The sequence below is a fragment of the Heterodontus francisci genome, chromosome 5, assembly GCF_036365525.1.
Source record: "Heterodontus francisci isolate sHetFra1 chromosome 5, sHetFra1.hap1, whole genome shotgun sequence".
Lineage (NCBI taxonomy): Eukaryota > Metazoa > Chordata > Chondrichthyes > Heterodontiformes > Heterodontidae > Heterodontus > Heterodontus francisci.
Window position 1 is genome coordinate 53783021 of NC_090375.1, and position 25861 is coordinate 53808881.

General features: G+C 43.0%; 1 protein-coding gene across 2 annotated transcripts in view; it reads left to right on the forward strand.

The window, feature by feature from the left end:
* Nucleotides 1-22939, forward strand: part of slc22a13b (solute carrier family 22 member 13b) — a 55258-nt gene extending 32319 nt beyond the window's left edge. For both annotated transcript variants that reach the window (XM_068031433.1, XM_068031434.1), the window contains 6 exons: nt 8806-8926; nt 10363-10457; nt 10618-10829; nt 11952-12060; nt 20167-20355; nt 21098-22939. In XM_068031433.1, the coding sequence (XP_067887534.1) occupies nt 8806-8926; nt 10363-10457; nt 10618-10829; nt 11952-12060; nt 20167-20355; nt 21098-21185 (814 nt within the window). In that variant the 3' untranslated portion in view covers nt 21186-22939. The remainder of the gene's footprint in view (nt 1-8805; nt 8927-10362; nt 10458-10617; nt 10830-11951; nt 12061-20166; nt 20356-21097) is intronic.
* The last annotated feature ends 2922 nt before the right edge of the window (nt 22940-25861 follow it).

Consider the following 25861-nt stretch of genomic DNA (forward strand, 5'->3'; position numbering starts at 1 on the left):
ATTTCAGCAAAGCTTAACTACTTTGGAATTCCCCTATAAATAAACCGCACTGCTTTGTTAGCATTTTAAATTATTTTACTGACCTTTTAATCAGCACGTCTGCAGTATCTACGGAGAGAGAAACTTAATTAACATTTCAGGTGAATGACCTTTCACCAGAACTGGAAAAAGGTAGGGATATAATTGCTTTTAAGCAAGTACAGAGGCAGGAAAAGGTGGGTGGGGGAGGAACTAAAAGAAGGTCTGCAATAGGGTGGAAGCCAGGAGAGATTAAATGACTAAAAGATGATGGTGCAGATGGTGCAAGGTAAAAGGAGATGGTAATGGGATAAAAGCAAAATACTGCGGATGCTGGAAATCTGAAATAAAAACAGAAAGTGCTGGAAATACTCAGCATGTCTGGCAGCATTGGTGGAGAGAGAAACAGAGTTAATGTTTCACATTAAAGGTCACAGACCTGAAACAAAAGGTGGGCCTAAACAAGGTGTAAATGGGAAAAGCAGAGTCATCAGCTCTCATCGTTCTCACATTGAACAACTTCTCTTTTAACTTCACTCATTTCCTGCAAATAAAAGGTGTTGCTGTGAGAACCTGTATATGTCCTAGCTATGCCTGTCTTTTCATGGGATAGGAGTAGGCCATTCGGCCCCTCGAGCCTGCTCTGTGATTCAAATGGATCATGGCTTCCACCTCAATGCCATTTTCTCTCACTATCTCCATATCTCTGGATAGCTTTAATATCTAGAAATCTATCCATCTTTGTCTTGGATATACTAAAGGATTGAGCCTCCACAGCTCTCTGGAGTTGAGAATTCCAAAGATTCACAACCTTTTGAGTGAAGAAATTCCTCTTTGTCTCAGTCCTAATCTCTTATTCTGAGACTATGTCCCCTTGGTTCTAGACCCCAAGCCAGGGGAAACATCCTTCCTGCTTCTACCCTGTCGAGCCCTGTCAGAATTTTGTATGTGTCATTGAGATCATCTCTCACTCTTCTAAACTCTAGAGAATGTAGGCCCAGTTTCCTCAATATCTCCTCACAGGTCAATCCTGCCATTCCAGGGATCAGTCTGGTGAACCTTCGTTGCACTCCCTCGATGGCAAGTATATCCTTTCTTAGGCAAGGAGACCAAAACTGTGCACAATACTCCAGGTGCGGTCTCACCAAGGCTCTATACAATTGCAGCAAAACATCTTTACTCTTGTACTCAAGTCCTCTTGCAATAAAGGCCAGTATACCATTTGCCTTCCTAATTGCTTGCTGCACCTGCCTGTTAGCTTTCAGTGACTCATGAACAAGGATACCCAGGTCCCTTTGGGTGTCAACACTTCCCAATCTCACACTCTGCATTTCTGTTTTTCCTACTAAAGTGATAACTTCATATCTTTCCACATTATATTCCATCTGCCATGTTCTTGCCCACTCACTTAGCCTGTCTAAATCCCCTTGAAGCCTCTTTGTATCCTCCACACAACTCACATTCCCATCTAGTTTTATGTCATCAGCAAACTTGGAAATGTTATATCTGGTTCCCACATCCAAATCTTTGATATAGCTTGTGAATAGCTGGGGCCCAAGCACTGATCCTTGCAGTACCTCGCTAGTCACAGCCTGCCAACCTGATAATGACCCATTTATTCTTACTCTGTTTTCTGTCCGTTAACCAATTCACAATCCATGCCAGTAAATTACCCTCAATGCTATGTATTCTAACTTAGCTTACTAACATCATGTGTGGGACCTTATCGAAAGTCTTCTGAAAATCCGAATTCACCACATCCAGTGGTTCCCCATTCTGCTGGTTACATCCTCAAAAAACTCGCAACAGCTTTGTCAAGCATGATTTCCTTTCATAAATCCATGTTGACTCTGCCCAATCCTACCATTATTTTCTAAATGTCCAGTTATCGCATCCTTTATAACAGATTCTAGCATTTTCCCTACTGATGTCAGGCTAACAGGTCTGTCGTTCTCTGTTTTCACTCTACCTCCTTTCTTAAATAGCGGGGTTACACTGGCTACCTTCCAATCTGCAGGAACCATTCAAGAATCTGTAGAATTTTGGAAGATGACTACCATTGCATCCACTATCTCTACAGCTACCTCTTTCAACACTCTGGGATGCAGATCAGCAGGCCCAGGGGATATATTAACTTTCAGTCCCATTAATTTCTCTAGTGCTACTTTTTTACTAATACTAATTTCTTTCAGTTCCTCATTCTTGCTGGTCCCTTGGTTCTCTATTATTCCTGGAAGGTTTTTTGTATCTTCCTCCGTGAAGATAGACAGAAAGTATTTGTTTAGTTTCTCTGCCATTTCCTTATTCCCCATTATAAATTCTCCTGTCTCTGCCTGTAATGGGCCCACTTTGTTAATTTTTCCTTTTTACATTCCTATAGAAGCTGTTACAGTCTGTTTTTATGTTTCTTGCTGATTTACTTTCATATTCTACTTTCTCTTTCTTTATCAGTGTTTTGGACCTCCTTTGCTGAATTCTAAATTGCTCCCAATCCTCAAACTCACTACTTTTGGCTACATTTTAAGCCTCTTCCTTTGATCTCATACAATCTTTAATTTCTCTTGTTAGCCATGGTTGGATCACCATTCATGCTGGGTTTTGGTGCCTCAAAGGAATGTAAATTTGTTGTAAACCATGTATTAATTCTCCAAATGCTCACCATTGCCTCTCTACCCTTGTACCTTTTAATGTAGTTTCCCAATCGACCACAGCCAACTTGCCCCTCATACCTTTGTAGTTTCCATTGTTTAGATTTAAGACTTTAGTTTCGGATTGAACTACATCACTTTCAAACTTGATGTAAAATTCTATCATGTTATGGTCACTCTTTCCTAAAGGCTACTTTACAATGAGATTATTAATTAGCCCTTCCTCATTGCTTAATACTAGATCGAAAATAACCCTTACTCCAGTTTGTTCTTTCACATACTGTTCTAGAAAGGTATCTCGTTTACATTCCAGGAATTTGTCCTCCACAGCAATGGTGCTAATTAGGTTTACCCAGTCTATATGTAGATTGATGTCCTCCATGATTACCGTATTATCCTTGTTACATGCACCTATAATTTTCTGATTTGTGCTATGCCCCGCATTACCATTACTGTTTGGTGGCCTATAAACAACTCCTACCAATGTTTGCTGCCCCTTGCTGTTTCTTAGCTCCACCCAAACTGATTCTACATCTTCCGATCTAACTAATGTGCTGATCTCATCCTTTATTACCAGCGCTACACTACCTTCTTTTCCTTTTTGCCTATCCTTCCTAAATGATAAATACCCTTGAATATTCAGTTACCAGCTAGGCTCCCACCTGCCAAGAATGAGGCACATGAATTTTGTCATGAACATTGATTTTTAATTGTTGTTGGAGCGAGTAAATGAGTGGTTAAACAGATCAGCCATGGCTGGAAATAAACATTTACATACTAACAGACATCGAAGGTGAGGAAGTGCATTCCCGGGCCTGCTAAAGAGGATACAATCCACAAGGGCCAAGACTGGTTAGACCAGCTGGTCACATGACTAACTGGCTGTTCCAGGGTTTTCCTTTGAACTGGCCACAGAGAGATTGAACTCAGAGTGTCTGTTTGCTCCTGGACTGAGAAGATCTCTCCTGTCTGCTCCCATCTCTTTCTCACAAGCCTCTGAATTCACTGAAGACACATGAAACCCAAGAGAGAAAAGTATCATACAGAGAACAAGGTTTAAGAAGAATACTGGGCCCCAACAAAAAGCAAGATCTACCTACAATCAAGGACTCGACTGTGAGCTCGAAGAACAAAAACTCTGCAGATAGTGCCTCAAACTTTTCCACTTTATTTTTTCTTCTGCTCTTTTCTGCATCTATTTGCATGTGTGTATCACTTTTGCATGCTAGTGTGGGCATGTCGGGTATCCATAGGCGTTAACCGATTAGAGTTTAAGTTTAATAAATTTCAACTTTTCTTCTTTAAACCTAAGAAAGCCTGTTTGTGCTGGTTTCTTTGCCTTATAATTGGAAAGCGGTGAACTAGCATTCACCAAGCGGGAACTAAAAACAGTGTGTTTGAAATTAAACCCTGTTATGGTAAAACCAGGTGATGGCTGAAAGGGAACCCTAGACCTCTTTCTCACTGGGTCGTAACACCGTAATGGCATTTAGATCATACCTGTTTACTTCCATTTGTTCTGTCAATTTGTCTACCTTGTTGCGAATGCTTTGTGCATTTAGATAGAGTGCCTTTTATTCTGTCTTTTTATTATTTTCATAACCTTTAGCCTAATCTACTGGTACACTCTTAAGTTTGTATGCTCTGTCCCTTCCTGCCGCATTCAGATTATCAATTCCCCTTATTGCTACCTTTCTCTCTTGCCCTATCCTCTCTCTTTAATTTATTACATCTTCCCTCACTTGATCCCTCACCCTGACTATTTATTTTAAAGCCCTCTCTACTGCCCTAGTTATACAACTCGCTAGAACACTGGTCCCAGCACAGTTCAAGTGAAGACCATCCCAATGGTACAGCTCTCATTTTCCCCAGTACTGATGTCAGTGCACAATGAATCAAAACCCTTTTCTCCCACACCTATCTTTAAGCCAATTATTTCACTGTCTAATCTTATTTACCCTCCTCCAATTGGTTCTTGACTCAGCAATAATACTGAGATTATTACCTTTGAGGTTCTGCTTTTTAATTTAGCCCCCTTGCTGCTCATAGTCTCGACGCAGAACCTCTTTCCTAGTCCTGCTTATGTTGTTGGTACCTATGTGGACCATGACAACTGGATCCTCCCCCTCCCACTGCCAATTTCTCTACAGCCCCAGAGCAGATGTCCCAAACCCTGGCACCTGGCAGGCATCACAGCTTTCTGGACTCTTGTGTAATCTCTCCACAGATGCTGCCAAATTTGCTCCATTTCCTACAGTGTTCCTGCTGCTTTTCCCAGCAGGATTCTCATTAATATTCTTTGGGCCTCCTTATCTCGAGAGACAATGGATACGCGCCTGGAGGTGGTCAGTGGTTTGTGAAGCAGCGCCTGGAGTGGCTATAAAGGCCAATTCTGGAGTGACAGGCTCTTCCACAGGTGCTGCAGAGAAATTCGTTTGTTGGGGCTGTTGCACAGTTGGCTCTCCCCTTGCGCCTCTGTCTTTTTTCCTGCCAACTACTAAGTCTCTTCGACTCGCCACAATTTAGCCCTGTCTTTATGGCTGCCCGCCAGCTCTGGCGAATGCTGGCAACTGACTCCCACCACTTGTGATCAATGTCACACGATTTCATGTCGCGTTTGCAGACGTCTTTATAACGGAGACATGGACGGCCGGTGGGTCTGATACCAGTGGCGAGCTCGCTGTACAATGTGTCTTTGGGGATCCTGCCATCTTCCATGCGGCTCACATGGCCAAGCCATCTCAAGCGCCGCTGACTCAGTAGTGTGTATAAGCTGGGGATGTTGGCCGCTTCAAGGACTTCTGTGTTGGAGATATAGTCCTGCCACCTGATGCCAAGTATTCTCCGAAGGCAGCGAAGATGGAATGAATTGAGACGTCGCTCTTGGCTGGCATACGTTGTCCAGGCCTCGCTGCCGTAGAGCAAGGTACTGAGGACACAGGCCTGATACACTCGGACTTTTGTGTTCCGTGTCAGTGCGCCATTTTCCCACACTCTCTTGGCCAGTCTGAACATAGCAGTGGAAGCCTTACCCATGCGCTTGTTGATTTCTGCATCTAGAGACAGGTTACTGGTGATAGTTGAGCCTAGGTAGGTGAACTCTTGAACCACTTCCAGAGCGTGGTCGCCAATATTGATGGATGGAGCATTTCTGACATCCTGCCCCATGATGTTCGTTTTCTTGAGGCTGATGGTTAGGCCAAATTCATTGCAGGCAGACGCAAACCTGTCGATGAGACTCTGCAGGCATTCTTCAGTGTGAGATGTTAAAGCAGCATCGTCAGCAAAGAGGAGTTCTCTGATGAGGACTTTCCGTACTTTGGACTTCGCTCTTAGACGGGCAAGGTTGAACAACCTGCCCCCTGATCTTGTGTGGAGGAAAATTCCTTCTTCAGAGGATTTGAACGCATGTGAAAGCAGCAGGGAGAAGAAAATCCCAAAAAGTGTGGGTGTGAGAACACAGCCCTGTTTCACACCACTCAGGATAGGAAAGGGCTCTGATGAGGAGCCACCATGTTGAATTGTGCCTTTCATATTGTCATGGAATGAGGTGATGATACTTAGTAGCTTTGGTGGACATCCGATCTTTTCTAGTAGTCTGAAGAGACCACGTCTGCTGACGAGGTCAAAGGCTTTGGTGAGATCAATGAAAGCAATGTAGAGGGGCATCTGTTGTTCACGGCATTTCTCCTGTATCTGACGAAGGGAGAACAGCATGTCAATAGTCGATCTCTCTGCACGAAAGCCACACTGTGCCTCAGGGTAGACGCGCTCGGCCAGCTTCTGGAGCCTGTTCAGAGCGACTCGAGCAAAGACTTTCCCCACTATGCTGAGCAGGGAGATTCCACGGTAGTTGTTGCAGTCACCGCGGTCACCTTTGTTTTTATAGAGGGTGATGATGTTGGCATCGCGCATGTCCTGGGGTACTGCTCCCTCGTCCCAGCACAGGCATAGCAGTTCATGGAGTGCTGAGAGTATAGCAGGCTTGGCACTCTTGATTATTTCAGGGGTAATGCTGTCCTTCCCAGGGGCTTTTCCGCTGGCTAGGGAATCAATGGCATCACTGAGTTCCGATTTGGTTGGCTGTATGTCCAGCTCATCCATGACTGGTAGAGGCTGGGCTGCATTGAGGGCAGTCTCAGTGACAGCATTCTCCCTGGAGTACAGTTCTAGGTAGTGCTCAACCCAGCGGTCCATCTGTTTGCGTTGGTCAGTGATTATGTCCCCCGATTTAGATTTGAGGGGGGTGATCTTCTTGATGGTTGGCCCAAGAGCTCTCTTCATGCCATCATACATTCCTCTGATGTTTCCGGTGTCTGAGGCCAGCTGAATATGACTGCATAGGTGTTGCCAGTAGTCGTTTGCGCAACGCCTAGCTGTTCTTTGTGCAGTACTACTGGCTGCTTTAAGTGCTGCGGATGTTAAATCGCTGGGGGCTTTCTTGTAGTTCAAAAGTGCAATGCGCTTAGCGGCTATGACAGGTTCCAGCTCTTCATTATGAGATTGAAACCAGTCTGCATTTCTCTTCGCACTTTTGCCGTAGGTGGTCAAAGCTGACTCATAGATGGCGTCTCTGATGTGGGCCCACTTGGTCTCAGCATCCCCTGTGGGAGTGTTTTGAAGGGCTGTTACAAGTGAATTTAGAAATTTTTGTAACAGCTGTGGGTGAGAAATTCTGCTCGTGTTGATGCGCGGGTGGCCCTTCTGCTTGGAATGATGCAACTTCTTTGGTCTGAGTCTAACCTTGCTGCACACCAGGGAGTGGTCGGTGTCGCAGTCTGCACTGTGGAAGCTGCGTGTGATTTGAACACTGTTTAAGGCGGCTCGCCTTGTGACAATGAGGTCTAGCTGGTGCCAACGACGTGATCTTGGGTGCCTCCATGAAACCTGGTGACAGGGTTTAGTGTGAAAGAACGAGTTGGTGATGCAGAGGTTATGATAGGTACACAACTCAAGCAGTCTCTGCCCGTTCTCATTCATCCTTCCAACGCCATAGCGCCCAAGGCAGGAGGGCCATATGCAAATCAGAATCACATGATTTTCATGGGACTCCAGTGGCATTTTAACCCACTCCTGAGTGGGGTAGCCAGGTAAAGATTTTGGGAAGTATTTGGGTCCTCCAAGGTAAGTTTTAAAAAATTCCTTAGTGGGGCCAGATCTAGTGCTCCTTCCAGCTCTCCAAGGGACATCCAGGCATCTTCTATCCTGGGCTCACACCTGACCAGGCATGAGACTCTCGCAACACCCCCTCTCCGCTTTCGAATGTACGTCGCTACCAACTGTCTTTTCAGTAGCAGAGGCAGAGACAACCTCGTCGCCCGATTGTTATCTCCCTTCCCACCTCAATAGCTTGTCTGCTCGAGTCAGATGAGCAGCTGACCACCGGCATTCAATCAAGGCAATCTGCTAGGCCTCCCAGTGGATACTCCCGTACAGGATTATGCCTTGCCCAATAGCTGCCTACTGGTAGTTAAAATCAGTCCCTTAAATGTTGTTTTCAGAATCTATTAACTGAGTTTTCGAATGTAGCAGGTCTTTGAATCCAACAGAGCTTCTTCCACTGCCATGGTATTTAACACCTTGCATGTTTAACCCAGTAAAACCCACCAAGGTGTTTCACGGGTTTGTTTCTTGCCCCTGCATGCTTTCAAAGGAGGCAAATGAGGGGATGGCATCATGCACCATATTTCCCATCATTGCCTCCAAAACAATGTCAGCATGAATAATATTACTGGTATTGACAGTTGCTAAGGAGCAGCATAAGACAAATTTTACCCCCCTGCCCCCAACCCCCACCCCCTGCACCCCACAAAAAGGATTCACTCTTTCCCCACAGGAATTTTGAGAACAGAATTTGAGGCAGCTTTTCTGTCCCCTGTAGGCAGCCAGCCCTGCTCCACTCCTGCAGACAGCCAAGGACTTACAGCAGTTATTTTCTGCTCCATCCGTGGCGGGTTCCTGCCAAATAATTAAAGTTAGCCTGGCCTCAGGAAATGGACCAGTACCTATCAGTTGGGAGCAAAGCCCAACCCACACAGCGCTCCCTCTGCCCACACCTCCAAATTACCACCCCCAATCCCGGCTACAGGAAAGTTTAGCATACTGTGCCTTTCTATTCTTTTGTTGTTGTTTTCCCTAGGGCCCTGCCTGAGTCTGCGAGATGGCTTGTAATGACAGGTCGAAATGAAGCAGCCAAGAAGTATCTTATGAGTGCAGCAATAATTAACAAAAGGGTAGTGCCTGAAACATTGTTTGACAAGGTATTTGTCATAGTTTTTAAATACTTTGAGGAATTGTTTGAGCAGTGATAATTATGTTCAGTTGACCTTGTTGGGAAAAAAAGCTTGGTACCATAGCCAAGTTAATAAATTTACTCAGGACTTTATTATATCTGAAAGTGTTTCACTTCACTTTGAAGCACAGTGTCTCATGTGCAAGTAGACACAACAACTATGGGATGAATGAATAGTTAACCTGGAGTTTAAATCACCAGAAGAACGCATTGTTACTCTTCAAATAGTGCAAAGGAAACAGCTACCTAAACAGACAGCAACACATTTCATGTCTCATCCAAAGGACAACACCTCTGACAATGTAGTACTCATTCAAAACTCCACTGGAACATAAAGTTAGTTTTTGAGCTGAAACCCTGGCAGGGTCCTCAAACTCACCACCTTATTACAGCTCCAAGTATGCCAGCCTTAGTTCAGTGGTGGCATTCCTGTGTCTGAATCAGAAGGTTGAAGGCTCAAGCCCCACTCTAGAGACTTGAGCATGTAACCTAGGCTGACATTTCAATGCAGTGCTGAGGGAGTGTTGTACATTAGAGGTGCTGTCTTTTGGATGATTTGTTAAATCAACAGCCCCATCTGCTCTTCCAGGTGGGCGTAAACGATCCCACAGTACCATTTGATAAACAACAAGGGATTTCATTTATTTATCTCTCAACCAATAGCATTAAAAACAAACTAGTCATTACAGTATATAAATTGGCTGTTGCGTTTCCTCAATTACAACAGTGACTACACTTCAAAAGTATTTCATTGGCTGTAAAGCACTTTGTGACAGCCTGAGGTCATGAAAGATGCTATGTAAATGCAAAATATTTGTTTCTTTCTTATTTGGTGTTCATATTTGGTGAGGCACCTAATTAGTCTGGACTTCAATTTTCAGCAATGTTCTGAAAGAGTGACATAGATTAGCCGTTTGGGTGAAGCTTCTTTTCCATAATTGGACTGCACCAGTTCAGCTGAAGCTTTCTATCTCTTTAAGATGCTGATGGATGCACTGCATGCTTTCTGATTTTCTTTTTCGAAAATGCCTGACCTTGGTTGGGCTGTGTATTGAGGATGAGTTGACAAAGCCATGTTGAGTATCTCCTCACAAGGAGGGAGGGCAGATGGGAATATATGAGCCAAGGTCCCCTACGAGTATCTACTTTGGACCATCAGGCATTTGCATTTGGCAGTGGTCTGGGAGTATTTTGCCTGATAAGCTGGGGAATAGTGTGCTACATGGATGGGAGAAGGACCATGTGGAATCAGGGAAACTTGGAAAGTACAATTTTTCCAATATTTCTGGGCTGGAGAAATTTGGATATGTTTGTTCCAACCATTACCATGAATTTTTATCAAGCAGTCAGATGTTTAGAGTTCACTGATACTGGCTGCCTAACAATACCATATTTACTTTCAAGCTTGCGACTGAGAAGGAAATCCAGCAGGCCACTATTTTGGATCTTTTTAAGACATCAAGCCTGAGGAGAATTACATTGGTTTTGGTTTTCATCTGGTAATATTGAATTCTTCATCAATTAATTTCCTAATTCAAAATGCTGTGTGCCAGTGATTTGCATATAATTTGATATCACTGAATCTGAGGAATAGACTGTTGTGATACTGAATAATAACATTTCTCAACTTATTCCCTTATTTCTTCCCTGGAACCAAAGGTTTATAAACAGCTTTGTGTATTATGGATTGTCCTTCAGTGTTGGAAGCTTTGGCACGAACATTTACCTAACTCAATTCATCTTTGGACTGGTGGATATCCTACGTGTATCTTGCATCTGGCTACTGAAGATATTTGGTCGGAAAAAATGTCAGGGAGGTTTCCTGTTGCTTAGCAGAATCTCATGCCTCTTTATATTGGCTTTTCCAGAAGGTAGGAATGGAGTAAATGGGTGGTGGAGCAGGTAAGATACTGTCATAGCAATCCTGGGTGCCCATTTCAAAATGGTGTTGTTAGATTCATACAAACTTACAGCACAAAAAGAAGCCATTCAGCCCATCGAACCTGTACATATATAGAATAATGGATGCCTGGGATTGTGTTATAGGCTGGAATCTAATTGAAGAGTTCAGATTGTTTCAACATAGAATAATGGATACCTAGGAATGATGTGTGAGGCAACGAGGAACATTAATGGAAATGATAGCTATCGCATTTACAATTAAATCTTGCATTCTTAAGCCATATACTCATACATAAAACAACTCACATCGAGAAAATATTTGATTTTCCAATTGAAAGAGTTATATAAATGTCAAAGACCATAGGGGAAATATTAACCAAAAGAATGGGCAGGTTTGGGGCAGGTATGAAGTTGAATTGTTAAGAGTCTTATAAGTGAGATTTTTGTTTGAATCACACTCAACTTTTGTCCCAATAAGACTACGACCAATATGGCAACAGGATACTTGGTGCAGTAATTCAGGAAAACTTTATTAAGAAATAATGAGTTATACATAACAAAATCCAGATAGTGACTTTACAGCTCTTACGGTTGTGCTTTCCGATCGAGATTTGGTCACAGGCGATGCACAGACCCTTCTCAGTCTATCTGATCTGAAGGTTCTTTTGTTCTCTCCTTGCCACATACTGGAGTTATTCTGCTTCTGTGGTTTCACTTCTGGGAATCTTCTTGTTCAGTGTAAAGGGAACAACAATGGTAGAGTTTAGAATAGACAGGTGAGTGGGACTGTGCCAGGACTCAATAAGCACAGTTTTCCGGGGGAGTAAGGGTGTCATCAACCATATTTACCCTCACATAAGGCAATCCCCTTCATTCTCAATCTCCTCCTCCCCTCCAGTGAGTGACTTCAATTTCATACTTTTATACATGGATGTACAAGGAGTAGCTTTCTGACACTGGCCATACACTGAGCATAAAACTTTGGGCAGGAAGCACTCAAATTAAAATGTGCTCCCTTGCTGGGCAAAGGTCCCAAAGGAGCACAAAGCCAGGAAATGGCCCCTTTACAGTAGCTGTTCTTTGTGTTCCAGGTACACCTATTGAAGTCACTGTACTTGCCATCATTGCAAAATTGGCAATCTCATGTTCCTTCACCACTGCTTACGTTTATTCTGCTGAATTATTCCCTACTGTGATCAGGTATGATAGATTATAAAAGGCACCATGTAATGAGCAGGTGTGAAATCTGTCAATTTTGTTGAGGTTTTATTGCTGGGGAGTATCCTTTTTCTGTACTCATTCTAGGCATCAAGCATTCTCAGGTCAGGTGTAGTGTGCATTTAATGAAGAGTGCAGCTTTCTCTACTATGTTCCAGTCACATGTTTTAACATGGGGTGTAGTGGTGTAGTGACTATGTTACTGGACTGGTAATCCAGGCCTATTAATGAATGTGAGTGGGTTCATATCCCACCACTACAGTTTACATTTGAATTCAGTTTAAAATCTGGAAATAGCAAGCTTGTATCAGTAGAAGTGACCATGAAGCCTCAAAAACGCAAAAGATTCACTAATGTCCTCTAGGAAAAGATGCCTACCTTCCTTCACATAAAGTGGTCTGTGTAATATGTGGCTCCATTCCTATACCAGTGTGGTAAACTAGCCTCCGAAGAGGCTGAGCAGCCCAGTCAGTTCACCAATTTTTCAGGACAATTATTGATGGGCAATAAGTGCCAGCCTTGCTGGTAACACCTGTATCCGCTAACAGGCATGCAGAGGTGGAAAACTTGTTGCTGGTAAGCATACATCAAGCTGCCCGTAAGTCAAGGAGGTAAGGGAAACGTTTGGCAGGATCTTGTAGATAGGAAGGTGGGTTTCTGGGCAGTAGAGGCCTAGAATTTCATTGTCGGGCATGGAGCTTCTGCTTCTTCCCCATCCATATACAGTTAAAATGCCATCATCGTCATAGCACCTCAATTAGTGTTTAATAGAATCATAGAATCGTTACAGCACAGAAGAAGGCCATTCAACCCATCATGTCCGTGCTGGCCCTCCTAAGGAACAATTCATATACTTAATGGCACTCCTCCACACTGTCTCCACATCCCTGCACACTCCTCCTCTTCAGATATTTAAAATATTTTTAAAATGTAGAAAAATTTATGACACAGAAGGAGGCCATTCTGACCATCATATCTGCGCCAGCTGAAAAATGAACTACCCAGCCGAATCCCATTTTCCAGAACTTGGTCCATATCCCTGGAGGTTATGGGACTTCAGGTGCATATCCAGACACCTTTCAAATGAGTTGAAGGTTTCTGCCTCGACTGCCCTTTCAGGCAGTGAGTTCCAGACCCCCACCACCCTCTGGGTGAAATTTTTTTCCTCATCTCCCCTCTAATCCTTCTACCAATCACTTTAAATCTATGCCCCCTAGTCACTGACCTCTCTGCTAAGGGAAATAGGCCCTTCCCATCCACTGTATCCAGGCCCCTTACAACCTTGTACACCTCAATCAAATCTCCCCTCATCCTCCTCTGTTCCAAGGAAAATAACCCCAGCCTATCTAATCTTTCCTCATAGCTGCATTTTTCCATTCCTGGCTACATCTTCGTAAATCTCCTCTGTACCCTCTCTAGTTCAATTACATCCTTTCTGTAATGAAGTGACCACAACTGCACACAGTACTCAAGTTGTGACCTAACTAGTGTTTTATATAGCTCCAGCATAACCTCCCTGCTCTTATATTCTATGCCTTGGCTAATAAAGGAGAGGATTCCATATGCCTTCTTAAGCACCTTATCAACCTGTCCTGCTACATTCAGGGATCTGTGGACATTCACTCCAAGGTCCCTCACTTGCTCTACACCTCTCAGTATTTTCCCATTTATTGTGTAATTCTTTGCCTTGTTTGACCTCCCCCAATGCATCACCTCACACTTCTCCGGGTTGAATTCCATTTGCCGCTTTTCTGCCCATCTGACCAGTCCATTGATATCTTCCTGCAGTCTACAGCTTCCCTTCTCACCATCAACCATGCAGCCAATTTTTGCATCATCTGCAAACTTCTTGATCATGCCTCCTACATATAAGTCCCAATCATTAGTATATACCAAAAAAAGCAGGGGACCTAGTACTGAGCCTTGTAGAAACAGCCTTCCAGTTGCAAAAATACCCAACAATCACCCTTTGTTTCCTGACACTGAGTCAATTTTGTATCCAGCTTGCTGCATTTTCCTGGATCCCATGAGCTTTTTTATTAACCAGTCTGCCATGTGGGATCTTATCAAAAGCCTTGCTAAAATCCATGTCATTTACATCAACTGCACTACTGTCAGCAATCCTCCTTGTTACCCCCTCAAAAAACTCAATCAAGTTGGTCAGACAGGAAGAACACAAGAAAGAGGAGCAGGAGTAGACCATGTGGTACATTGAGCCTGTTCTGCCATTCAAAACGATCATGGCTTATCTTCAGATTCAACTCCACTTTCATGACCTGCTCACCATACCCCTTTGATTCCCTGAGAGACCAAAAATCTATCTATCCCAGCCTTAAATGTTTTCAACAATGGAGCAGCAACAACCCTCTGCGGTAGAGAATTCCAAAGATTCACAACCCTTTGAGTGAAGTAATTTCTCCTCATCTCAGTCCTAAATGATCGGCCCCTTATCCTGAGAGTTTGCCCCCGTGTTCTAGATTCCCTGGCCAGCGGAAATAATTTCTTAGTGTCAACCCTATCCAGCTCCTTTAGAATCTTATATGTTTCAACGAGATCACCTCTTAATATTCCAGAGAATACAGGCCCAATTTACTTAGTCTCTCATCATAGGACAACCCCCTCAACCCAGGGACCAATCTAGTGAATCTTTGCTGCACTGCCTCCAATGCAAGTATATGGAGTCATAGAGTTATACAGCACAGAAACAGGCCCTTAGGCCCACCATGTCCATGCCGGCCATCAAGCCTATCTATTCTAATCCCATTTTCCAGCACTTGGCTTTGTATGCTATGACATTTCAAGTGCTCATCTAAATACTTCTTAAATGTTGTGAGGGTTCCTGCCTCTCCCACCTCTTCAGGCAGTGTGTTCCAGATTCCAACCACCCTCTGGGTGAAAACACTTTTCTTCAAATTCCCTCTAAACCTCCTGCCCCTTACCTTAAGTCTATGCCCCCTGGTTATGACACCTCTGCTAAGGGAAAAAGTTTTTCCTATCTGCCCTATCTATGCCTCTCATAATTTGGATACCTCAATCAGGTCCTGAATGACATGTCATAGACACATGCCAGGTAAGGTACAATTAAAACCAGCAGTTTCACTTCCAGGTAAATCTTGCCTTCCATGGAATCAAACAGTTGTTGAGTTCCTTTCTTAAATGTGGAAACTAAAACTACACACATTATTCCAGATGTGGTCTCACCAAAACCCTGTACAATTGTAGAAATATTTCCTTATTCCTGTACTCCAATTCCCTTGTAATAAAGGCCAACATGCCATTTGCCTTCCTAATCACTTATGTCAGACACTGAGACACGATCTTCCCTTAACAAATCTATGCTGACTGTCTTTGATTACTCTGTGTCTTTCTAAGTGACAAGTTACCCTGTCTCTCAGAATTGTTTCCACTAATTTGCCCACTGCTGAGGTTAGACTGACTGGCCTGTGATTATTCAATCTATCCCTCACTCCTTTTTTAAACAAGGGTACACTGTTAGCAGTCCTCCAATCCTCCGACACCACATCTGCATCCAGTGAGGATTGGAAAATGATGGTCAGACCTCCAGTATTTCCTCCCTGGCTTCTTTTAACAGCCTGGGGTACATTTCATCTGGCTCACTTTATCCACTTTCAAGGAGCTGATCATTCTCTCTCTCCCGTTATTTATCACATATAACATTTCACACTCCTACTTAATTACAATGCCTGCATCGCCCCCCTCTTTTGTGAAGACAATCACAAAGTATTCATTAAGAACCATAACAACATCTTCTGCCTCTACACATAGGTTACCTTTTTGGTCTTTTATGGGCCTTACTCTTTCCTTAGTTATCCTGTTATTCTTAATATATTGATAGTGTTACGACCGACCGCTCCAGTCAAAGCCCCCAATCAAAATATACGATTCTGATTGTGGTGGGAGAAACGCAATGATAATTCAATTCCATCGCTCCACAGATCACCTAACATATCATTTAAAACATTCCAAATTAAAGAAAGACCCAGCCAAATTGTACCATCTATTATCCCCCAAATGAGGCTAACCAAACTAGGTGTCTTTAAATCAATAAATTAACTCTAATTAGAAGAACTAAAATCTTAAACACTATGAAGATATATTTAGCATTTAAAATAGAAAAAAATAGAGTCCTTGTAAATTTACAGTCCAATGTTGCTTAAAGTCCTCACAGAATGTTGCTTAAAGTCCTCACAGCCATCCGATGTGGAAAAAAGGTTCTTCCACAGTAGAACAGTCTGTAGTCTAACTCCAGCAGTAGGTGAAGCTTTCCTTCTCCAGCGAATTTCAACAATTAACGACTTGCAAACACTTTCAATAGAATCAATCTGACTTTAGAGTTTTTGAGGGATAAAAGATTGTCACAGCCTAACTTCCCTTCCTTCAGTTCAAATTATCAGAGATCTTCATTTTGGCTTGACTTTTTTTTAGAACATGGAGAGATAATAATTAAACAGGTTAAAATCCCATTCCTTCAGTTTAAATGGTTGAGAGCTCTTTTTCATGTGCTAAACAGCACAGCTGTCTCTGTGTGTGGCCTCTGTGTCTGTGTTCTGTTAGAACAAACTGTCTTCAACTAAAAAGCCAGTTCAAAATTGAATTGTAACAAATGTATTGCTTAATACTTACTCCCAGTGACGAGAATGCACCCTTTGAATCGCAGTCTCCAAATGGCTGTTTCTAAGGCAACAAAAATGCACCTTCCTATAACTCCTGAGGCTTGCTGGTTCTTAAAGCAATACTGATCCTTTAAAGGCAAACTGCATATTCTCAGAAAAATAAACTACAGGACCATGACAATCGAACATCTTTGGGTTCACCTTGATTTTACTTGCCAATATTCTTTCATGCCCTCACTTTGCTTTCCTGATTTCCTTTTTGACTTCACCCCTGCACTTCCTACATCCCTCTCGGCTTTCTGCAGTATTGAGTTCTTGGTCTCTGACATTAGCTTTCCTTTTCTGCCTTATCTTACCATGTAGGCTGCTTGACCTACAGGGGCTCTATTTGGCCATTCCACCCTTTTCCTTTGTGGGAACATGTTTACTCTGAACCATTGAATCTCCCCTTTGAATGCCTCCCACTACTCTAGCACTGATTTACCTTCAAGCAGTTGTTTCTAGTCCACTTTTGCTAAATCACTTCACAGCTTAGTAAAATTGGCCTTACCCCAATTTAGAACCTGAACTCCCGTTCTATCTTTGTCCTTTTGCATAATTATGTTAAAGTAACTGAATTATGATCATTACCACCAAAATGCTCTCCCACTGTCACTCCTTCCACCTGCCCAGCTTCATTTCCTAAAACTAAGTCCAGAACTGCATCCTTTCTTGTTGGGACTTGCTACAAACTGGCCAAAAAAGATCTCCTGATTACACTTCAAGACTTCTGTTCCCTCCATTCCTTTCACACTAAAACTATCTCAGTCAATAGTGGGGTAGTTAAAATCCCCTACCAGTACTGCCCGTTGTTTTTGCACTTCTCAGAGATTTGCCTACATATTAGCTCTTCTATCTTCCTCTGATTGTTTGGGTCTATAGTACGCTCCCAATAGTGTGACAACCCCTTTTTTTGGTTCCTTAGCTCAATCCATATGACCTCGTTTGATGATCCTTCTAACATATCATCCCTCCTCACAGTTGTATTTGTTTCTTCGACCAGAATTGCCACTCCCCTCCTCTTTTATCCCCCTCTTTATCTCTTCTGAAAACCCTGTAACCAAAAACGTTGAGCTGCCATTCCTGTCTCTCTTTAAGCCATGTTTCTGTAATATCTGTGATATCATACTGCCACGTTTCTATCTGTACCCACAGCTTGTCTGCTTTATTTGCTGTACTCCTTGCATTGAAGTGCCCCTGGGCGCTGCCAACATTTTTTATTTTCTAACCCTTGTTTCCTCTGCCTTCCAGACTCATTCACTAAGTTTCTGCCATCCATTTTCATTTCTAATTTTGTCCCATCTGAATTCACCCTCAGGTTCCCATCCACCTGCCAAACTAGTTTAAACCCAACCCAACAGTACTAGCAAACCTCCTCACAAGGATATTTGTCCTGGTCCTATTGAGATGCAAACCATCTGGCTTGTACAGGTCCTACCTTCCCCAGAACTGGTCACAGTGCCCAGGAATCTAAAGCCCTCCATCCTGCACCATCTCTCCAGCCATACATTCATCTGCTCTAACCTCCTATTTCTAAGATCACTAGCATATGATAATCCAGAAATTACTACCTTTAGGGACCTGCTTTTTAATTTCTTTCCTAACTCCTTAAACTCTGCTCGCAGTGAGATACACTCAGGGGACTCCTGCACTACCTGTCTGTTACTTTTTAACTGTCTGTTGGTCACCCATTCCCTGTCTCCCTGTGTACCCTCTAGCTTCAGGGTGAGCACATCGATAAATGTGTGATCCACATAGCTGTCAACCTCATGAATGTACCGCAGTGACATCAGCTGCTGCTCAAGTTCCGAAACCCGGTGCTCAAGCTGCTGCAACTGACGACACTTTCTGCACAAATGGTTATCCAGGACACGGGAAGTGTCCAGGAGCTCCCACATTTCACACTCACAAGGTTGGAACAGCCTGCCATTACTTTATTTATTAACTAATAGCCTTGTTACTGCTAATAAATCTTACTACTACTAGTGAACCTTATTGATGGGGTTCCCATTTGAATTTGCCAGGCACCTCAGCTGCCAATAAAAACAACCAGGTTAATCCAGCTGTAGGGCAGGAGTGGAGCAGTAAATAGAGCTACTCAATTCGAATTCCCACTTCATCGGTTTTTCTGCAGTTAACATTCCCCATTAATAGTCAACAAGAATGTCCAGGCTTTGGTGAAGTCAGAGCTATTGAAAGAAGGTAACACAATCAGCATAATTCAGAGAAAAATTAGCTCTGAGTAAATTCAGTCCGTACCAGCACAGATAGTGAATGCGTTAGTATTGACAGGATTTGCCTGCTTTATGGGGTGAACAGTAAAACTGGAATTTCTAAACATAAATGAGAAAGATACATACACATAGATTTAGCAGGTGAGTACCCAAAATACATAGATCAGCAGAACACAAATGAAATAAAAACAAGTAAGCCTGCTTACGTTAAATATTTTTGAGCTAATACAATATAGACATTTATTAAACAGTTGCATAGTATTCATAGTACAGAAACAGGCCAATTGGTGCAACAGCTCCACACAAACCTCCTCTCACCCTTCTAACCTGATCAACATATCCTCCTATTCCTTTCTCCCTGATGTGTTTATCTAGCTTCCCCTTAAATGCATCTATGAAAGTCACCCTGACAATTCCTTGTGGTCATGAGTTCCACATTCTAACCGCTTTCTGGATAAAGAAGTTTCTCCTGTATTCATTATTGCATTTATTAGTGAATATCTTGTATATCATGGCCCTTAGTTCTACGTCTACCCTATCAAACCCCTTCATAAACTTAAAGATCTCTATCAAGTCACTCCTCAGTCTTCTGTTTTCCAGAGGAAAGAGCCTCAGACTGTTAAATCATTCCTGATAGTATAACCTCTCAGTTCTGATATCATTCCAGTAAAATTAACTTCAATAAAAGCATGAAATTAACCAAGCCATTCATATCAAAATGCATGTTCTTTGCAATGTAAGTGGGAGTGTGGCCAGTTATTGTGACTAAGCCCCTTTTTATTGTGATTTCTATGAATATGTGAACTAATTAAGTAGTTTCTTTTGATTTGTTTAATTCTCTCTTCCATTTCTGATTGGTGTTGTTACTGAAGTGTTGAGGTATTTTAGAAGATTTCAAATGACAATCCTTTCTTCATAGTTCATTTATTCCTTTCAACCATTAAACAATTACAGAAGATTAAGTAATTAGGTAATCTCACTTTAACGCAGTGCAAAGAGCTTACCGAACTGCTTAAATTAGCTGTTGCGCTTATTAAATTATAAGGTGGCCCTCTGTAATTGATGCCTATGGTGATGCCAAATGGTTAGATACTTGCCTGCTATAAGTACAGAATGTAGACTGGGAGTGGACTGTAAAGCCGACAAGTTTGAAACTGTTTCATTTTATATTTGTGATACAGGCAGAGTGGCATTGGTTTGGTGTCCATGTCAGCTCGGATAGGTGGCATTATTGTCCCCATGATCGCACTTTTGCAACAAGACTATCCAGCTATTTTCATAACCTTATTTGGAATTGGACCAATAGTTGCCAGTGCCCTGAGCATCCTGCTGCCCGAAACTGTCAACGAAGAATTAGCAGATCATACCAGGCAAGTTGGAAATGCTAAAAAGTTAGTGCTTGTTTATTCAGTCCTGCTTGCTATCAAACTTATTGATATACAGTAGTCAGTTCCTTTGTAAATTAAAAAATATATTCAAAAGCTTTTAAAATGTTCCTGTTAGTGTTTGACCTTGTTCCACAAAAAAAACTTAATTTTTAGAGCTACTTTGAAGGCCGGTGAAAGAGTTAGCAGAAAGTCACCATGGTTATTAACTCATGCTGGGTCCATGGCCAGTTTTGTGGGTAGCTCCAGCTTCTGCTGCAATGTTTTTTAAACTAGCACAAAAGATTGTGGAAACTAGATTTGCACTTTCAGAAAGGTGAGGGTATAGATAAAAGAACACATTCCATTCAGGGCATCAGTATCTATCATTTCCAGTACACAGAACGCATGGTCGTATGTAGAGTAAAGGATCCGCCACTATGCCCTAAAAAATATTTTTGGTACCAACATCAGAACACCTCTCCTTGCTGTATCAATGTAACATTTTTCCATTGCCTGCACCAGCCATCCTTCAGCTGAATTCTAGGTTAGGATCAGTCTTCTGCTAGAGGCGAATGCCCCAAGGTAATTTTGTGTACAATCTGCAAGGTCAGCAGATGAAAATCTTCATCCCATCAGAGTTGGTAGAATTCAAAACTCAGGTCAGAGCTCTTTTTAATTGTTGGTTATAGTGTAGTGTTGCAGTGTAAAGGTGCTTAAATGCTTCACTTCTCTATTTGTCTCCTAGGGAAATGAATAGAAAGAGTGAACTGGAAAATGGACACCATCAGACAACAGTAGAAGACAGAAACTTTATAGAGACCACCCGATTGTAAAGCAAACCATCATCACAGCCTGAATTCTGAGCAATGTCACTATAAATTACTCAGAATTCTTGCGATCTATTCTGCATTTTAACTTTGAGATTTACTGAATTCAATAAACACTTCAATATATTGCCAAAGAAAATGTTATGTTGCTAGGAAATTGGTTTTAAGGAAAAGATTGAATAATTTTGTATTCGTAATTTGAACATAGGAAGAGCCATCATGAACAGGTACAATGAATTATAGGGAATGTTCATTGCACTTGACTGAAAATGGCCAATGTTACTAGTACCAGTGATAGAGGTCCCTCTGATGGGATCAGCATCACTAATCTCAGAAGAAGACGTTCAACTCACTGCTTCGCCTGGTGAATGAAGATTGCATATTCCCTCAGAGGAGACTTCAAAACAGATTTCTGGTTAGAATAAGTCTGAAGGAAAAAGAACATAAAGAATCTCAGCAATGCCTTCAGTTCGTAGCACATTGGCCTTTGAGTCAGAAGGTTGTCAGATCAAGACCCACTCCAGGACTTGAGCACAAAAATCAAGCTTGATATTCCAGTGTAGTACTAATGGAGTGCTGCACTGTCGGAGGTGCTTTTAGATGAGGTGTTAAACTGAGGTCCCGTCTACCCTCTCGGGTGGACAAAAAAAAAAATCCCGTGGCACTATTTCAAAGAAGAGCAGGGTATTTATCCTGGTGAGTTGGCCAATATTTATCCCTCAGAAAATTCAGTTAAAAAAAAATTACCTGATCTTTATCAAATTGCTGTTTTGTGGGAGCTTGCTGTGCACAAGTTGGCTGCAGCTTTTCCCACATTACAACAGTTAAAAGAACTTCATTGGCTGTAAAGCACTTTGGGATGTTCTGTGGTCATGAAAGGCACTATATAAATGCTTTCTTTCTTTATCCAGGTTCTCATTTAACACACACAATGGTACCCCACACTCCCTTTTAACACTGTTGGTCTTCCTGGCTCACATAAAATGTGCAACTGCTTCATCAGACTTGCATAATATGTGGATGAGGAATAGTGTGTTGCAGTTCTAATTTTCTGTTTGTTGGCGAATATCTGGCCCTGCATTTTGTTTGTCCTTTGACCTTGGACACTCAAGGCCAATAGCATTATCAGATGTGGACTGCATCTTTTAAAGGTACACACCCATTTGTTTTAAACAGTCGCCTCTTTATCAATATAGAGTAATTTACGGCACAGAAGGAGGCAATTTGGCCTATCGAGTCCACAGTCCCACTTACCTGCTCAATCCCTGTAGCCCTGCAAGTTTATTTCCTTCAAGTGCCCCTCCAATTTCCTTCTGAAATCATTGATTGACTCCGCTTCCACCCTTGTGGGCAGTGAGCTCCGGGGGCTAAATTGGATAGCCTCCGAATTCTGGCACGGGAATCACAATGTGCAATTATCCTGTGCCCGATTAAAGTGATGCAAGCACAAGTGGTCAAGGTCAGCGATTGTACCCTTACATTCCAAGTCCTCCCAGCTGAACAACTAGCCTCACACACTGCTCTAATTACCCCTTTCACTCACCAGCAATCTACCACGACTCAAACTTGACATCCCTATGCTCTATCTCACCCTCACCCACTTAACACTGCTGGAAGCTGCACATTTACATCTCGCAGCATCCACATACTGCAAGCTCTTGAACTGTAGCAGGTGCATCACCCAAACTCATAGCAACACACTCACTGACACGTTTCCCTCTCTTTTGCAGGTCATGGTGGCCCATTATAGATGGCAACAGCAACAATCTGGTGTTGGGGTGGGGTGGGGGTGGGGGGGTGGGGTGCAGGCATGGCTGCACGCAGGCAATAGTGTTGGGGATCATTAGAACAGCCATCACTGAGGCTGTGGCAAGCAGCATGGCTGATGCCATCCTGGATGACAGCATGTTCCTGCCTTATGGACCTTCTCAAATCTCATTTCACCCTCATCCTGCAATCTGGTATGATGTAGAAACTGCAGATGATGTAACCATGCACCTCCTGCTTTCCACCACCTCCCCCCCCCCCCAACCCTTCCCTCACCCCAACCTTCCCCTTGTGCAATTATAATTTCAGATACCCAAGAACTGCTGCTTGGCCAGCCAGTGGTGCATGAGGCTGAACGCCCAGAGAAAGAATAGACCTCTGAGGAAAAAACATCATCACTCAATCTCACACTTAATTCCATTAACTCAGATACTGGCACCTTCAACAATATGCGCACATATACCCCCCAACTCCCTCTGCTCCTGTACTCACTTTAGAATTGTATCCCTTATTTTTTATTGCCTTTCCTCATTCTTCCTATCAAAATGTATCACTTCACACTTCTCTGCATTAAATTTAATCTGCCACATGTCTGCCCATTCCACCAGCCAGTTTATGTCCTTTTAAAGTCTATCACTATCCTTCTCACAGTTCACAATACTTCCATGTTTTGTGTCATCCGCAAATTCTGAAATCCTAAGTCTAGGTCGTTAGATCCAGAAAAGCAGTGATCCTAGTACCGACCCTTGGGGAACCCCATTTTATAACTTCCTCTAGTCTGAAAAACAACAGTTCACTTCTACTCTGTTTCCTGTCACTCAGCCAACTTCATATCCATGCTGCCATTGAGCTTCAACTTTCCTGACAAGCTTGTTATGTGGCACCTTATCAATCGGATTTTGGAAGTCCATGTACACCACATCAAACGCATTACCCTCATCAACTCTCTCTGTTACTTCATCAAAAAACTCAAATTAATTAAGTACCATTTGCCCTTAACAACTCTCTGCTGGCTTTCCTCAATTAATTCACATTTATCCAAGGGACTAAGAGAGGACAGCAGGTTCATAGACCCACTGCCACTCTCTTGGGCAGTGCCTCAGCAATTCCAGTAATCTGCAAGACGCACTGAGCAAATGGTATCCAACAACACTCAAGAAGCTGAAAGCCATACAGAGAAAACAGTTCCCTTGATCGGCACCCATCTATCACCTTAAACATTCACTCCCTCCACTATCAGTGCACATTGGCAGCAGTATGTACCATCTACAAGATGCATTGCAGCAACTCACCAAGGCTCCTTTGACAGCACCTTCCAAACCTACCACCTAGAAGGACAAGGCAACTGACGCATGGGAACACCACCACCTGCAAGTTCCCCTCCAAGTCACATACCATCCTGACTTGGAACTATATCGCTGTTCCTTCACTGTCGCTGGATCAAAAACCTGGAACTCCCTCCCTTACAGCACTGTGGCTGTACCTACACCAGATCTGGAATGCTCTGCCTGGGAGTGTGGTGGGGGCATGTTCAACTGGAGCATTCAAAAGGGAATTAGACTGTTAAATGAAAAGGAAGAATGTGCAGGGTTATGGGGAGAAGGTGGGGGAATGGCACTAGGTGAAATGCTCATTACGAGAGCCGGTGCAGACATGATGGGCCAAATAGCCTCCTCCTCCACTGTAACAATTCTGTGATTCTGTGAGATTCACTACAGTGGTTCAAGCAGGCAACTCACCACCACCTTCTCAAGGGCAATTAGGGATCAGCAACAAACAGTGTGCTAACATCCCGACTTCTGCCCTTATGATGGACAAAAGGTCATTGATGAAGCAGATGAAGATTGGGCCTCGGACACTGCTCTGAGGATCTCCTGCAGTGATGTCTTGGGGATGAGATGATTGACCTCTAATAACTATAACCATCTTCCTTTATAATAGGTATGGCTCCAACCTGTGGAGAGTTTTCCCCTGATTCCCATTGACTTCAATTTTACTAGGGTTCCTTGATGCCACTTAGCCAAATGCTGCCTTGATGTCAAGGACAGTCACTCACCTCACCTATGGAATTCAGCTTTTTTGTCCATGTTTGGGCCAAGACTGTAATGAGGTCTGGAGCCAAGTGCCCATGGCAGAACCTAAACAGAGTATCGGTGAGTAGATTACTGATGAGCAAATGCCGCTTGATAGTACTATCCATGACACCTTCCATCACTTTGCTGATGATTGAGAGTAGACTGATAGGATGGTAATTGGCCAGATTAGATTTGTCCTGCCTTTTATGGACAGGGCATACCTGGAAAATTTTCCACATTGTCGGGTAGATGTCAGTGTTGTAGCTGAACTGGAACAGCTTGGCTAGGGAAGCGGCTAGTTCTGGAGCACAAGTCTTCAGTACTACAGCCAGGATCTTGTGAGGGCCCATAGCCTTTGCAGTATTCAGTGCCTTCAGCCGTTTCTTGATATCACGTGGAGTGAATTGAATTGGCTGAAGACTGGCAGCTGCGATGTTGGGGACCTCAGGGGGATACCGAGATGGATCATCCGCTTGGCACTTCTGGCTGAAGGTAGTTGCAAATGTTTCAGCCTTGTCTTTTACTCTGACGTGCTGGGATCCCCCATTATTCCAGATGAGGATGTTTGTGGAGACTCCTCCTCATTCACGATTGGATGTGGTAGGACTACAGTGCTTTGAACTGATAAGCTGGTTGTGGGATCACTTAGCTCTGTCTATCACATGCTGCTTCCGCTGTTTAGCATGCATGTTGTCCTGTGTTGTAGCTTCCAGGTTAGCGCCTCATTTTTGGGTATGCCTGGTGCTGCTCCTGGCATGCTGTCCTGCACTCTTCATTGAACAAGGGTTGATCCCCTGGCTTGATGGAGATGATAGAGTGAGGGATATGCTGGGCTATGAG